The sequence below is a fragment of the Excalfactoria chinensis genome, chromosome 1 (genome assembly GCF_039878825.1).
Source record: "Excalfactoria chinensis isolate bCotChi1 chromosome 1, bCotChi1.hap2, whole genome shotgun sequence".
Taxonomy (NCBI): domain Eukaryota; kingdom Metazoa; phylum Chordata; class Aves; order Galliformes; family Phasianidae; genus Excalfactoria; species Excalfactoria chinensis.
The window spans coordinates 162,248,208-162,266,175 of NC_092825.1; the positions used below are offsets into that span (position 1 = coordinate 162,248,208).

Here is a 17,968-nt window from a genome sequence, read left to right on the forward strand (position 1 = left end):
AAAGAGGAATCAAAACTATATCAAATAGAGTGAGACATCCAGTTTTTCAGAAGAATATAGTAGCTACTGATCAGTAATGAGAATTTTTGTTTTTCCTTTTTTTCCAATATTAAATGAAGTTACAGTATAAAAGACTGCATACTGCTCTTAGTTTGACTACATACTGCTCTTAGTTTGTATTTGATGAACTGTTCTCGAAGAACAAGAGTGAGAATTTAAGAAGATGGTAATTATTTCTCCAAAAGCAAAATGTGTATTAAACAGAATACAGTGTTCTGCAAGATTACACCCAAAACTGGTTTTAGAACTATGACTATTTGTATATATATATGTATATTCATCTATATATTATATATAATAGCTATATACATATATATGATGTTTATATATATATATCATAGTTTGTAGATGTTCAAATTGTACTAATGGTCTTAATTTATGAAAAGCAAAAGTTTGCTTTTATAATATAATAATTATTATATATATAATATATATTATATATAATAATAAAAAAATAATAATATTTAGTGATAGCGGATGACAGTCCGCAGATGGAAATCATAGTCACGTTGCACAATAACTGAAGCTCCACTTTTATTAGATGAAAGGAATTCTACTCCCTAAAACAACAAAGTCAAGCTTACAGATTAAGCAGTTCTCTTCAGTAGCCTTGACTTGACTGGCAGAATATAACATTACCACCAACTCTAGGGACCAAGAAGGATAGCTGTGTTAACACTACAGCCCATTCTTTTTGTAGGTAGATATTTTATGGAACAAAAGATGGCAAAGGAAAACATGACAAATGTGCATTTGATCCAGTAATTTTGTAGGCAGTGAAAACCATTATATTTCCTATGTTTTGGCTGGAGATTGTGGTGTTATTGTTATTATTATCATACTAGACACAGTACAGCGCATGATACTCATTACACTTAGTACCCCAAAATATAGAAGAATTATCATCCAAGTTATCAAATAAAATACCTTTAAAATAGTAACAGAAACCTCTAGAACTTGTATCTTAAGATACACACTCAGATGAACCCTAATAGTTCAATCTAAACAACAGACTTAATCTGCTCAAGTCCAAATCAGTCTTTTCGGTTTCTAGTTAAATCTGCAAAATAAAACAGATTTTAATACACTTTGATACAATTTAAAATACTAATAATGCTATGTAAGTTTTTCTAGTAGTACACTCTTAAAGTAAGAAAAGCTATACTTCTTCTTGACTGCAGTTACTAAAAGGAACCTAAATGAGGACTATAAAATATAACAACAGAATCACAGAGTGGCAGAGCTCTTGAGAGCAGACCCACAGAAAGGGGATTTATTACACTGCATATATAAGAGCTACATTTTAAAATTGCATAATTTTGTGATCCTATACTACGATCTGTAATGACATCGACAAAAGCGATTGGGTGCCACATTGCGCTGAAGTCTTGTACTGATGTGTGGAATTTTTGTCAATTTTCCATTAGTGTCAATGGATTGCACAAATAAGTGATCTCCTCATTTGATGGATGAGAATTTAATCTATACAATAGAAGCCATTGCCATCCAGTTTACTATCTCGGTGAAGATTTTCAAAATTGATCCATTTTTTCTATAAGAGCCCATGGCAATTCTTTCCTAGGCCAATGGTCCATTCAGATTTAATCAATACATGCTTTTGTGTTTCTCTGTCCTTCTCTTAAGAACAGTATTTCTTAAGATGGATTGCTTTTCAAGTATCTGTTTTGATGTAGGGAATAATCAAACTAATGCTATCAAAATGCTATACCTGATTGATTTTAAAAGTCTTTCAAAATTAATATCAGCTATCATATGCCAATTGAGAAATTGCTCCAATTAGCAAAATGACACAAAATTATTCCTATATCATAAAATAATAGAACTTAAATGTTAATTATAGGAAGCCAATTCCTTATTAAATTTAAGTGCACCAGATTTGTTTTACAATAAGATACTTATCATATACTATAATTTAATTTAGAAAGCAAATATGTTTCCTCCTTTAAAGTCCTCTTTTAGGAAATAGATCAAAGCAACCAAATCTCAGTTAAGACCATTCTGATGTCTATTTTTTTACTATTATTCTTTTTGGAAGCACCTGAGAGCCCAATATACAAATGTAAATATGATCCTGGAAGTCCTCTGATTCCCTCTTCCATCCAACAATTGCTATTTGCTGCTCTTAAACTTATGGCTACATTTTTGCCACAGCCACTGCCCTGGATATTTTATTTCAGTGGGTGGAATGAGAAAAAAAAGGAATGGAAAATGCTGAGTGAAATATATATCTCTATCCGTCTATCTATCTATCTATCTATCTATCTATCTATCTATCTATCTATCTATCTATCTATCTATCTATATTTGTTTAGATGGTAGTTGCTACCTGATAATTTAATAATGTGAGGAAAAACATCTCAGTTTCCACAAAGGACTCTGCTGACCTTGGTTGGCAAACATCTGATTGCTCTCCTGTCCTGAAGCCTTTCTGACAAATGGTAATCATTTTAAAAAGCATCTCTCAAAACACAGAACTATACACAGCTACAGATGTCTTGAAATAACTTGCATTTCTTGTGTTTCAGTTTCCTTTATTTCCTTGACAGTAACACTGTTATAGGCTCTCCCTAGACCTGCTTTGACATCACTTTGCAATCTTAATTTGACACATCAGAAGTGTCTGTATTTCCTGACAAGTTCTTTCAGCATGAGGGTTTCCAATCGCAAGAAATTCTCCACAGACAAATATCACAATTCATATAGGATTTGATCTTAAAATTCAACATACCAACAGATAAAAATAAGATGTGATATAAGACAATAAGACATAGAAATTTCACTTTTTTTTTTTTTTTACTTTTTTTTTTTTCTTTTTCCTCTCTCTGGGGAAGAAAACATTGAAATAAAACTAGGCTGAACACAGTAGAGATATTCCCTTTTAGGTCTCTTAGTCCTTGCAAAAAAAATTCTGATTCTGTAAGGAGTTTGTAGACATCTAGATGAAGAAAGCTTGAAGGTTAATTCATGTTTATGCTACAGTAACACCTTTCCCTATCAAAAGTGAATCTTGAAAATATACCTGATTTTAAAACTTTTCTCTAGTTCAGTCATTCAAGAGTTCTGGCAGAATATTTTTTTGCTACTGCCTTGGAGGCACAGAAGTAAGCACATCCATATCCAATGGGATGAACTACAGAAGTGCCTTTACATCATCAGAGCAAGTAAGGGAGTTTTGTTAAACTTGATTACCGATTAAAAGGTTTCAGTCTGGGTCATAAGAGCAGGTGCTAAGTAGACAGAAATTGAAGGAATATAGAAGGAGAAACTGTAACTAGCCCTCATGAGATTAATTTTGTAAAGAATCTGGATGTAGAGACCAGGGAAGAGGATTATTAAACTACACCTCATGAGAAATATATATTTCAGGGCAAAACCTGATACAGAGATGTTATTTGCACCCTATAGTTTACCATAGTTAGGTAGTTCTCTGGAAAATATTGCTAGGATAATAAAGTAGATTGATTCCATTTTTAAGCCTGTAGAGGACAAAGGGTGGGGCAAATACCAGCCTAACTGTTTCAAGTCCAAAATCAGGCAGAGTCCCCTGCTGAGTTCTGAATGATGAATTAAGTGGAATAAGAACCGGAGAACCTCTGCCTGTGGGGAGCTTCAGTCACAGCATGAACATCCTGTAGATACTGAATACCTTTTTGGCATACCACCTCGTTTTTCTTTGGACGTGGACAGTAGAGGAGAAAACAATATGTGTAAAAAAGGTGGCTGTTCTTTAAAAAAGTTGTACAACGTTTCTTTGGTCCAGTATAACCATGCAGCACTGCTGTATACCTGATATGATGAGTCCACCTACAGGTAATGTTACAGTAGTGCCTGAACATGCTAATTTTTCTCAAGAATGATCTAAATTCCCTAATATAGCATCAAATAGATTTCTTGATAATGTTTTTACTTTTTTATGAATGAATAAATAAATAAATAAATAAGAAAAGCTGGAAATTAGGATGAGAAGACATCTATCTTAAGACACAGAAGAAACACCAAGTCATCAGAGAGGGTATTACACTAGATGCTTAAGGCAAAAAGACCCGTCCTTTCAAAGTCTTAGTGGCTTGCAACTAGCTTGCAGTCATCGTGCCGCAAGCTTGATACTTCAGCCCAACACTGCTGAAGGTAAGTGGGATTTGAGGACCACGATCAACCCCCCGTCTTCCTCTATACGGACTCCAATATTCTGTGAGCTTCTTTATGTGCTTTCAAAGAGCAAAAATAGGTATTGTGTATTGTTATCATGTATATTCTATAACAGTACTTTCAACAGAAATTTAGTAATATTTATTGGCTTCTGTTTTTTTCAAGGACAACTTTCAGGTTCATTTCAGTAAATCTTACTTTACCTACTTACCAACATCTTTTATTTTTATTTTATTATTTTTTTTTAATTTTATTTATTTATTCATTTTTTCCCTTTAAGTTGATTCTAAACTTTACAATTAATCTTATATTTTCAGGTATTTGTTCCCCATTGGTAAAGCAATAGAACCATACCAACTGCTACCTAATGGGACTACACACACGTTGGATTCTAAAGATGCCTTGATTATTAATTGTTGTAACAATGGTAATATAATCAAAGACATATAAACAGAGTACCAACAACTATTTCTGCATTTAAGTTATAGTGGGACCACACAAGCCAAGTACAAAAGGGAGGGCATAAGCAGTTAACCCCTGTTACATAGCCTCATACATCTTATTAAGTGTCCAATTCATTAGACAAGGATAGAGTGGCTTATATGGGTAATTAATTATTGGCAGGTTTATGTTCAAGAAGGTGTCAGATACTATGCATTTTCTAGGTGTTATCTCAATCTCTGATCTGTAATGTTTCCTGCCATGTTAAACATCTGTTCAGAACATACTTCTGTGTACAGGATCTTCAGAAATGCAAGAGTTAAATATTCAAAAAATCAGATGAATGTTGTCCTCTTTCCAGTATTTATAAAGAAATCTTTTTAAAGGCATCAAAAAGGCTTCATTATGTGAAAGAAAAATGTTCTGTAACTGGTGTGGAGGCATTTACAGTTTGAAGATCTCACTGTGGATAAATAACGGAGACTGTGCTGTGGCACTTTCTTTTCGGTTCCTCTGAAAGTAAAATTTGGAATCTCTCTTTTCACTAGTAACACATTCCGAAAAAGCGTGAAAGATGCAAAACTTTGAAACTTGGCTCTGCTGGAGTGCATATCAAGAAATGGGTACATCTGAATATCCAATTAACCTTTCATCATTTCATTGCTCATACCATCCAGTGTTCTGGAAACTGAGTGTTATTTTCTGCCTCCATCATTACTGGAATTGGCAATGTTCTTCAGTAGGAACACCTTCAGTCCAAGGCAGTCAGAGAAAAAAAACACAATATGGAGCCTTCCAGTAAGACGATAAGAACTAGTCACAGACAGAAAATTGATTGCAACCAGCACATCAAATCTGAACAGACAATAAGAAGAGGTTTCAAGTTCCTTATTTTTCTGTTTACAAAGGGCTTACAAAATGTGTAGACTGGATTTCAGTCAGCATCAATAATTCTAATCGTACCAGCTGGAGAATCTCAAGGGTTTTCTTTTCTTGTTTAAAAGTTAGCATGAAAATGAAATACATAAAAGCATCCTCATTCCTAAACAACAATCAAGTCTTTTAACACTATAAAATTTAACATACAGCTAGTAATAACTCATGCTTTTAAACTTCCTAATGTCATCATTCCAATCTAGTTATCTAAACAAGGCTTATTCAAAGTTTTCAGATAGTAGCATGATTTCATCGTGATCTTTCTGCAAGTTTTTTCAGTGGAAGATAAAAAGAAGCCCTACTTCCACAAATTGAGGAAAGTTGTCTTCCAGAGTACTGGGCCAGGCTACTGACAGACTGAGCAGTGCTAAGCCTTCAGCATGATTTCTTATCAGACAGAACAGATTGTAGTCTGAGACAACCAGGGAGCATGCAGAGAAAGGAGCAAAAGCTAGAAGGGGCAGAGGAGGAATGCATTATAAACTCCTTATCCTTGGAAACTTCATGCCTCTGTACAAACCAAAGGATCCATAATATTTCTGATCCTGACTGACACACTGCTAATGACACTAGCCTGACCACTGCAAAACACCTTTCCCACATGAACATTTTTTTAACTTTCACCTTGATTTCTATCAGGAATCCTCTGATGTCCAGTAGGATTGAGATCATATTGCACTCCTAGCCTGCAGCTCAGCATTCAGTGAATGTGCTGCACTATCACTGGTTTTACTGATCCTTCCCTCTGCTATCCATAGCCTCAGAACAGCACAAAATGTGCAGATGGACCAGATGAGCTTTGTTCCATTTATTCACTGCAAAATGATAGTATGCCCCAATGCTACTAAGTAGCCAATACAAGTTGATGAATTAAAATTCACGTATCTTCTGCCTCAGCTAAGACAGAACTGGGTACCACTTCTTTAACCAGACACCTACTTTTATGAAAATTGTAGTTATCTTTTAATCATCTGATAAATGGGCTGAGTAAAAGGCTGGTCCTTACCACCCAGTGTGCCCCTGTGAGACTCATATTCACCATTTTAAATGAATTTTAAGGAACCATCTTAATGTATACATATGTCCATTCATTCATACACTGAAATGCGAGGACCAAACTTTAGCTGGCATGTCTCTTACATGATGCTTGTCTGAATAGACAAGGTTCATTATGCACAGAAAAATGTCTCACAGGCCACACTGAAATGGGCTTCACTGTAATGAAAACTTCACTAAAAATAAAAATTATTCTTGTATATATATGTATACATATAGGTCTATAAAATCTGGAAAGAGACTTAATTTCACAGTGATCTGAACAGTCACCTCAGTGCCTCAAAGACATTATATATTCCCAACAGCATCTGACCAACAGCAGAACAAGCACAAAAGCACCTTGTCTTACAGATCTCTGCACATATCTAGCTGACACTGTGGTATATCCACTATGACCACATGAATAAATGCAGAGATTGCAACACTAGAGGAAATGATAATGCAAACTTAATACTATGAAGTGCAGGGGATAGCCCAGAGGAAATGGGGGTTCACAGGTTTCTAAGTGATACTGAAGCACCAAAACCATTTGGCAAGTATATTATATTTTTCCTCTTGAAAATCTAGCTTGAGGATTCAGATTTAGAAAGAAAATGTAAACCTCTTATAAAGACCATAAGTAATATTGTTCTCAATACTTGGTGGGGAGTCCTAGTATAGTTTTCCAATGTTATTTACTCTCATTATGCATTCAGTTAGTAGAAAGATTAAGATATCTTGCATTATCTAACTACTTTTTCAACACATAGCACGAGATTCTCTCTCCTCTTTTAGTGGACAAAATCAGTTGCTTGTGTTGTAGTACATAGAGTCTATTAATCTTGTATCCAGCAGTCACTCTTGAGCCTTGCTCTTTATTTTCCCCTTTTCCCCACTTCTGTATGCACATATCAATCCTGAAGTACTACTGGATGGCAGTAGGGTGGCTGAAGTTGTGCATAGAAATGAATCTACTATTTCTAAGCATCTGTGGACTGGACATGTCTTTGTTGCCTGAGCACCGAGTTAAAAGTAATCAGAGTACACTAACTGTTGTAACAATCCCTACATTATTTTGGTGCCTTCTTCCCTCCTCTCCTATGTATATGTGCAGTTAAATTTCAATTAAAGTAAAATTTAAGGACATAACACTATGCTTATATTTACTTTCTGTCTCACTTTTAATATTTACTTGTTAATATTTGTTAATATTAACGGTTGGACTGGATGATCTTTTAGGTCTTTTCCAACCTTGGTGATTCCATGATTCTATGATTCTATTTATTCATTTATTATGTTCAGAATGTTTGTTACTTGCTGCTATGAATGGGAAGAAATACCAAAAGTCTTATTACTTGAAAGAAAATATGGAGAGTCAAACAAAAAATATTTTGCATGTGGTAGAGTGAGAGTGAGAGTACAGAATGAACAGGAAAGGAGCATTCTGCAAGTGCATGCACTCACTCTGCTTTACAGCATCTGTGCTTCTGAGTACAGCAATAATACAAAGGTGCTGAAAAGTTTCTAAGAGAAAGTCAAGGGCCATTTTAAGTACCAGATAGTACTTTTTTCTTTTTTTTTTCTTTTCTTTTTTTTATTTATTTTTATTTTTTATTTTTTTCCCCAAGGAAAATATAAGGGTCTTACATCTCAGGAAAATTATTATTATGTTTTTCCTAATACAAAACTTGCATTGTTTGATGTAACCCGGAATAAATTGTGCCTGCATTGGTAGTTACCACAGTGATGTTGCACTTGAGGTCTTTGTGAGCTTTTATAATAGTGGCATTTAGCACTTAATTCTATCTGTGGTTTCCAAAGGAATGTATTGGTCTATTTTTTGATTGTTTCAAGAAATCTCCTGTCAAATGCCATACAAAGCTATTCCACCACCATTTCTATTGAATATTTTCATAGGGCCATGTGGTGAGTTAATGAAGAGAAACAGTTTCTACTCCTGTCGGCGACAAAATGTTTTTTGTTTCATCTGATTTGAATTGTGTATGTATCAGAAACCTATTAAATGTATGCCAAAGAATTTGTAAGAGCTCTTTTGGAGAAGGCAAATCTGGCTGACACTCTACCTAAGTAATCACACAACAAAATTTAAAACATTGGTAAAGTTTATTTGGTATCTCAGCAAAGAGAAGGGAAAGGATCAGATGTGACTGTATTTCCACTGGATTTATTGCAGTTTAAGACACTCAGTTCAGCTGTACTGAAAACATTTTTACTCATCTGTGCTTGACAAAAAGAGGATATAACTTTTCTTTCAGATACAGATCATATTACACTTGCCTGTAACATTTTCACCTAAAAGCTAGAATATTGTAATGCACTTTGCATGGAAGGTATTTGCAGACCATATGGAAACTAGAGTTAATGAAAACATACCTGTGCAAGTGTCAAATGGAACTCCAAAACGAGTACAGCTAAGCTTAAATATGTGACCTACACATATTGCATGTTTGTTTCCAATTAGTTTCTATATGAACAATTTTAACCTTTGCAACTTCTGTTCTCTGAGGCATTAAAGAACCTGTTCTATTGATGAACCACAGTAATAGAGGACTGTTTTTGGTATACTTTGTTTGAAGCTATTTGCAGTCAACTGCAAATCAATCACTTTTAAACTATCATTGAGGACACTTTCCATGTATACAGTGCTCCGGAAAACTGATGAAATATTTGAAAAACAGTGAAATGTGAGAATAACTTGTTTGGGGAAAAGGGACACAAAAAACCAACCAACCAACCAAAAAAAAAAACAAACCAGTAAGTAAATGGATGAAGAGTTTTACAAAAAAGATATGTTATGCAGTATCAGATAGGGTTCTTGAATGTGATAGGATTCCTCTGCTACCAATTTACATGAACATACATGAATTGTTAATGTTAATTATGAATAAGAGTGGTCTTGGTATTTGGTCTAGATTTGCATCCAGATCATTTCAACTCCACTCAAAAGTTAAGAAGTCATTGCTAAGGTACTAAATATCATTTCCTTCGAGAAAAGCTCTGCAAAAGTTTTCCATGGGACAGAATGTTGATACAAGTTAAAGGAAAATGAGGTGGCATGGTTTGAATTTAAGATATTTTGTTGGAAGTTTTGGACAGACTAGCTGTCTGACAGACTAGTTGAAGTAATAACCATCCCATATACTTTTCTCCAACTAGATATATTAACAACATCTACCTGATAGCATCAGATATTTTGGATAGTTTTCATAATTAACCCACTTTAGAAGGAATAGAAATTATTTTCTGTTCAAAATTGCACATCTTCATTTTGCCATCAAGTTTGTCTGAAAGTTTTCAGATTTAAGCAAAATTTGTTAGAGAAAATTCTTTATACCATATCCAGGTGTTGAAAGACAGCAAGAATAGGGAAGATATTTTAGGCTTGAATAATGAAAAAGATACACCTTGTATAATGCAACAGATTTGTTTGCGATCAATTTGAGAAAAAAAAAAAAAAAAGCACCTTCAGACTTTATTAGTTCCTTCTTAATTGCTGTAAATACAACCTCTATACACAAAGCACAGATTAAGCTATTTCATATAGAACAGTCAAGCTAAATACTACTTGTCAGTGAAAAAAAAAATAAAAAAATCAAGTTTAAATTATCCAAGCCCCACAGGATATTTGTGTACGAATAATTTCTGTTTTGCAGTCATTATACAGAGAGCACATTCGAGGAGTAAGGCCACCATTAGTTTTCAGTAAACAGTGACAGGAAATTTATCAAAGTAAATTTTGTAATGGACTAGGAGAGAATTTAGTTTTGGGTTTTTTTTCTTTGCTTGTTTTTCAGGTGGAATTTAACTAAACAAGATCAGCTTAGTTGAGATCAAGGGTGCAATGAAGACAGCAAAGATGAGAAATACATAATGACTCTGAAAGCTGCTCTGTAAGTTACCTTTTAAGAAGAAAAGAAATCCAGCTGCCTCAGAAGGAGAAAACAGACCCTCAGGTCCTGAGGCATACAGTGTACAGATCTAACCTGTGTATGGATTAGTTCTTCACAGATTACTATTTCAATATCTTGGGATGAAAGTACTGTTTTTTTAGGAATTAGAAATGAGAACAATTGAAGAGAAAGGGAGATGTAATGTAAAGAAAAAGTTGTGGGAGGGACGGAATTTTGAAACTCTCTGTTTGGTTTATAATCAGTGACTCATGAGAATGAATTGGATACCACTGAAGACAGCATTCTGAAAGGCAGGCAAATGGATTATAGGAAGAATGCTACAGCCAACAAAACCATGTCTCTGAAAGAGGCATCTAGCTTTTCAGTCATGTCATATGCAGGAAACTGTTGGAGCCCTGTTTAATTTTCAATAACTGGTTACTGTATTACAGATCTGAGGTGAAACAATTTTAGCTATATTGCATGAAAACTAAAGTGTAATTAAATGGTTGATAAAAAAAGAGGGTAAATACGCTACGAATTTTGCAGTTAACTTTACTGAAATGAAAGATCTGATGAAATACTTGAAACATTTTTACAGTCATCTCAATGTTCTCAATGAATAGCTCATTAAAGAGAGAGCAGCAACTTACTTATAGCTATGAAATAAACAATACAAAACATCTGAAGTTTTCGAAAATTATAAAGCTACTTTACCATTCCCTGTATTAAAAAACTAGCAAAAAAAAAAAAATAAAAAAACAACAAAAGGAAAAGGATAATAAAAATATTTTAATCACAAAATGAAATATTTCTAGCATTAAGAACAAAAGAGGGCCAATGTGAGGAATAACAAAGACCCTGGAAAGACTTTACAGTATTTAGAGAAAATGCATATAAGAAGTTTTGAAACTTGAACACAAACTCTGGGCTATTTTTTGGTGTTTTTTTGTTGTTTTGTTTGTTCATCTTTGGGTTTTGTTGTTGTTGTTTTCCTTGCACATTATAAGCTTTGCACTAATCACAGAATGATAGAATTGTTCAGGTTGGAAAAGACCTCAAGATCGCCAAGCCCAACCACAACCTAACGATACTAGCCTAACTCTAACAACCCTCCACAAAACTGTGTTCCTGAGCACCACATCCAAATGGTTTTTAAACACATCCAGGGATGGTGACTCAACCACCTCCCTGGGCAGCCTATTCCAGTGCTTAACAACCCTTTCTGTAAACAAGTTTTCCCAACCTAAGCTTCCCCTGGAACAGCTTGAAGCCATAATGAATTATTCCTCTCAGAAAACAATACTTTGTGTAAGAATAATTCTGAAAGGAAAAAAAAAAATATTTGGCTGAATATGTGCTTCTGGATGTATGATGTAAGAACAGTGCATGCTCATGTCAGTTCACCATTTTGTCTGCATTAGAACTGATTCATTACTTTCTGCAAAAGCTTATCCAATTCACACAGTCGCATAATTTCTGCATTACTTACTGTCTTACAAGGATATATTTTTCCAAATTTTATAACTACTTAGCAGTAACATTAACATTACTATGCCTAAACAAAAAAACCTTGAACATGTTCAAGGATACTTTTCTTAATCAATCTATCCAATCTATCCAATCAGTCATTGCTTTATTTCCCTAGGGACAACTCTAACCCACCAAAGCAAAGAGTGTCCCTCCAAAACCTAGATGCATATTTCAGTAATGTTAGATCACATTCTTCGATCTATTTTCTTCCATGCAAATTCAATACACATTTTTTTTTTTATGGTATCACTAGTTTCTCAAAGTCAGGATGAAAAACACACAACTATTCTGAGAAGGAAAAAGCATATTATGGAGAGGTTTTTGCATTCCATGATGACAGAATGTTGTTATTCCCAGAGCTACTCAGCAACTCAGGAGAAAAAAGATGGAAATAAAAGCAGATATTTTACATTACTTAAAAAAAAAAAAAAAAAAAAAAAAAAAAGTTAAATAAGAGTAAGTGAAACCACAAGTCATTAACAACCAATTCTTTTAACTTATCAAAATTCATTGAAAAGTAACATTTTTCATATCAAACTATAAATAGCTAAACAAAATATAATCTCGTAACAGAAACAGTACCTTCAATCAACAGCTCTTGTCCGTGACTGCCCAATAATGTTCGGGATAGAAAAGGGGCAAAATCAACAAAAATTTCTCGCAGGAGAGGGGCCACCTTTTCTAAGGCTCTCTCAAGCTTTGCCGTGATACTGTGGAAAAACAGAGATCATGATTTGAGGAAAGATTAAAAACTGGAAGTTAAATTATGTCAAACCTGTTTTGAAAAGTTGCTCTAAGTTGCTTATAGAAGAGGAGGACCATAATTTAACTAGATTTTATGGTACTTAAATGGTTCAATGTAAACAAAAAGCCATTTCAGCCTCAAATTCTACAGCATTTACAGCATACTCCAAAACAAGAACAAATTTTATTCTCATTTTAAAACATTATTAGAAGAATCATTTTTCATTTTATTGTGCATCAGTTAACATTTTGAATTTAAATTAAATTAAATTTGAATTTATCATTTAAGATGTAATAGGGAGGTGAGATATTCAAGTGTAGCTATTGCGCCTATCTCATCTTTATACATACAATTGAGAGCTAGAAAAGTGTTTATATGTGTAAAGCAGTCACAGATAGCTAGCTTTTTTCTTCAAGCTTTCACATAACAATATCTGGAATTTAAATGGTTGTCCAGAAAATACATGAGAATGATCTAGTTAAGGAAATCAACATTCTTTTCTTCAAATTTGAGGCAATGTGATAACAAATTAAGCAAATCAGATTACTTTTTTATGCCCACTTCACTTTAAGAACTTGACAAGGCCTAACACTTGTGTCCTCTGAAACTCATACACCAAGATTAAAAACTTGCAGTGTTACTTCAGAGAAATAAATTATTACTCAAAATATATAAATTACAGTACATAGATATCCTGGTCTACCAATATACAGACTTATATACATATTTTTCAGACTGCTTGTGGCAGGGAGTATTTTCTATGCATTGGAATTACAATACCAAAATATTATTGGTGTTTAAAGGAACATTAATAGGAAGAAGTTGCATTTATTGATGATTCTCCTTCTCATAAGAGAATGAACACTGACTTAAATTTTCAGTAGTTATCTACCATCTGTAAAATATAAACAAATGTAGAACTTTTCATTTGAGTCATATGAAGATTCCTACATTCCTACATCCTAAAAAGATGACATTAGAAACATATTGGAATGTTTCCTTGAATAACTTAAAGTGATTTTATTGAGTTCCTATAGCTTATTTTCTTTCAACATGCTGCTCTCCCATTTCAAACTCAGATACTGTTTTTCTAATATTCTAAAGGAAGTTTCCATATCACCAGTCATTGTTTTGTGATAGAGCTTCTCTTGACTCTACTTGAAAATCTGATGACTATCTTGGAGTTTTTCATTTGAAACATGAATCTATACTAAGATTTTTCTGCTAGAGATAAAAACAAACAAACAAACAAACAGATTAATCAAGACTTCTTTAACTATAACTTTGCACTGTAAATCTACTTAACACTTCTGATTTAAGAGTTCATTTAACACTGATAACTTTATGTACAATTGAAAAAAACTTTTATTTTAGAATCCAGTGATGCAGACGGTTTAGACGTCTTCTTAATCAACACCCTGGATGATAATAAACACCTTGCTATTAAATGGATTGCTGATGGTTTTAGTATATTATGGGTCTACTAATGGGGAACTTGGGGTAGTATTCTGTGAAACAGTGAGATCAAAGTTTAGCACTCTACAAAATTACATATTAAATGTCAGAATTTAATATTTAAATGGATTTTAAAAAAGAAGAAGAAAGAAGTCTTGTTTGCCTTGGTTTAAATCCCTGGTGTATTTACATGTTGAAAACTGACAGGAGTTCTGGTCCTCTGATTTCAAAAATAACAAACAGAATTAAGAAAAAAGCGTAAAGAGAGACCCAAAAATGATTCAGAAAAGCAGGTGGCCCATCTGCTGAATTTTTGGTTCACACACATGCACAAAGAGCAGCAAGAGGACAGGCAGCCTGATCTGATATTACAGCTGCTTCTCATGTCTATTATACCTTATAATGCACCCTGCAATCACTTGGAAACTCTCTTTGGGGATTTCATAACTGAATTAAGAGTTTTAAATGACATTCTATAAACCATTAACAAGGTTTTCTCCACTGCACTTGAAGATATTTTTAAGTGCAAGCAAAATTTTAATAGCATCCAAATTCAAGGTTCTTTATTTGGCAAGTTAAAGGCAACACCTGTCAGAAAATAAATTATATATGATACCTATGTACTCAAAGGTAATAACTTGGGACAGGGATGACTGAAAGAAGACAGCAGCAGCATCTGATTAGAAGAAACACTTTCTAAACACTGAGCAAAAAAAAACCCCAAATAACTCTGTAAAGAGTACTTATAGGCTAGAGCTGGAGTTATCACAAAAAAAAGGAATGGAGATTTACTTTCAGAGAGAGAATTAGGTTTGCAACTTGTTAAGGTCAGCCATGAAAACAGGTTTACAAAAGCCTACAAAGAATACCAAGAACAGTTTTTAGTTGAACAGTTTGTTTTTCAGTTAAACCTAATGTAATACACAGTATAAACTGCAGGGAACCCAAACAGCTCTTTCAAAATAGTTCCTTGTTAAATCTAAATAAAAATCTGGAGTCCAAAGACCAGTGATTTATTTCAAGGGAATTGATAAAATTCCAACAAAAAAACTTCATATAAAAATTTCTTGATATGCAAAGCGTATAACCCAATATACAAGGAATTCTGGAAATTGATACTGTAAAAACTAACACTGCTGTTTGAACCATTTAAATTACTTCCTTGGTAGGATTTTATGCTCAACAGTACCATGCTGTTAGATGTTATATGGGTGTACTTTCCTCTTCTAAATGTAGCAACTTTACAAATGGGAATTACAGGAGAATCAATCTGCTCTTTGTCAGCCAGTGCATCATTCACTTCTTTGGTTATTAAATCTAACTTCTGTGTGTCTACTTATGAATGTGAATAAGAAAGGGAGAAATCCAGGGAATCGCAAACACTCACAGTTATCATCTGGACCTTGCAATAAGGATGGATGCATTACTTTGTAATGGAAAAAGAAAAACCATCTTTCAGTTTTATGAACTTAACTTCAAATTGTTTTAAAATTGTATTGCAGAATAAGCTAGCATATGAAGACAAGCAATGGGAATTTTAGAGGGTAAACTTGCAGGAGTATTAGCTATTCCATGGCATGTGCCTCTTGCTATACCAACTTAGATCTACTGTGCCTTTTAGTTAGCTGCATGAATGCATGTCCGGTTTCACCCTCTCCAACCTAAATAGGGCCTTTGTTTGCTTAGAAGAGGTTTTCTCTCCACTTCCCAGTGCCCTGTTGCCCAGCTGTGCTTGCATTCTGATTTTTGCTTTCACTGATAGCAAAGAGCTGGTCAGCTCTTAACAAAGTTTCAGAGTCTGGCATATTTCAAAGAAGTCAGAATTTTCAGTGAAGTATTATTACAGTATTACTATCGTCTGTACATTCCTAGTATTGCACAAGTTTGTAATTACACATCGAATTATGCAAATAACTACAGTAGGGCATACGAAAGAAGCTGAAATACATTTTTATGTGTTTCTATATATTTTCATTTATACTGTTTTGTATGTATGAGGTTGCTGTAGGAAGAGAAATAGTAAAAGTAACAGCTTGAGTACCTCATGTTTTCAGCTGAATCCTCTGGCATTGGAGCAACAGTTTGGACAGCTGGGAGATTTTTGCTGGTAGCACCATTCACAAAGCTGGATGACGAAGAGGAAGAAGAAGATCCTGAGTCTACTGCACCTGTCCCCCAAAAAATACAGGTCTTAATTCAATCTGAAAAAATATAGCTTTTGAGACTTTTAATATAGTTCTTGTCTTAGTAATCTACTTTTAAGTAAGGAAATAATGTTACTTACTCTAAAACAATTAAAAGCATTCAATGTAAATATAATATAAATTAGTACCTTATTTTGCTGATATAGTTATAATAAACTTAAATAAATACTGAAAGTACTGAAAGTCAGGCAAAATAAATCCTTACCTCATTTTCATTATTCCCAAATTATATTCCAAAGATGAAAATATTTTTACATCATCATGTAAAGCAAGATCTTTCTAAAATAGAGGTATATTTAAGATGAGCTTGAGTGGAGAATGGAAGCTTAACTATTATATTTTTTTCTACATATACACACTTCTTGGCTGCCCAGTTGCAACTATAGGCAGAAAATAAAATATAAATTTAAAAAAAATAACAGAGAAAATAGAAAACATACATTCCTTCAGCAAGTAACGGAGGAAACCAATGTTCAGAAGAATAATAATACTCTAATAAGATTCTAATTTTTACTTTTTCAGTTTCTTTCCTCAAGTCAAGGAGTATGTTTAGACCTTAAAAGCAGGGAGGGCAGTGAGGGTATCATTTCAATGGGTTGTGAACAGCTGCCCAGGAAAAAGATGCAGACAGAGTGTACATTTATACTTTATGTGATCTGGGTCAGAGCTGAGGGCTAAACTTAGACTCTAAATGCCAATCTATCATGTTTGCTGAAACGGCACTGTGAGTTCAGACTCTCTGAAGCAAAACAGAAAAGGCATACAGTGGCCATGAGCGGTAGCAAGAGAATCCTGATAAATGCTGTCAGTGTTCTGCTGCACAACCACCGTGTAATACATCATGGTAACATAGGTATCAACAATAGTGGTGTAGTTGGAGGGATGGTTGTGCTGCCAGAGTTGAGGGTGACGAGCAATAAGGAGGATTTAGCCAGTCTAGCAATGAGAAGTAGAAGAACCCAGAAACTGAAGCTTAGGGATCAACTGCATTGTTCCAACACTTTTTAAAATGATAACTGGTAGGTAATTCCTTGTTGCTGGTCAGTGTTAGTAATTGAAATACAGGTAAAAACAGCTGAACAATATATATTGTTCAATTTCTTAAAATAATAAATAAAATCTCAGGAAAGCCTTTACAGTTTCTTAACTGCCTAAACAGCCGTCTGACAATGAAGTCAAGGTCAAATGCAGGTAGTGGTAAAAACTTTTCAGATAAGAGGGACAAATATACATATTTTTGCCTTTGAATATATTTTGTTGAAAAAGAACTTAGGTAAAGATTCAACTATTGTCTGGTCGACTAAAATGAGTTATGTTCAAAACAATATCAAAATGAACTAGGCTTTCCTGTGCTTCTAAAGCAATGATAGGTTCTTCTCCTTCCAAAGTTTCTTCATTATGGCTTTTGTCTAAAAATAGCAGTCACGAAGTTATTTAACCAGCAGTGCCCCCAACAGAGAAGGCTAAACAGACTAAGG

General features: G+C 34.0%; 1 protein-coding gene across 7 annotated transcripts in view; it reads right to left on the reverse strand.

Annotated features, from left to right (window-relative positions):
* The window catches only part of NBEA (neurobeachin), a 449,426-nt gene that overhangs the window by 256,719 nt on the left and 174,739 nt on the right, over positions 1-17,968 (reverse strand). For all 7 annotated transcript variants that reach the window (XM_072361559.1, XM_072361556.1, XM_072361557.1 and 4 more), the window contains 2 exons: positions 16,328-16,454; positions 12,669-12,796 (listed from right to left, as the gene is read on the reverse strand). In XM_072361559.1, coding sequence (XP_072217660.1) covers positions 12,669-12,796; positions 16,328-16,454 — 255 coding nt within the window. The remainder of the gene's footprint in view (positions 1-12,668; positions 12,797-16,327; positions 16,455-17,968) is intronic.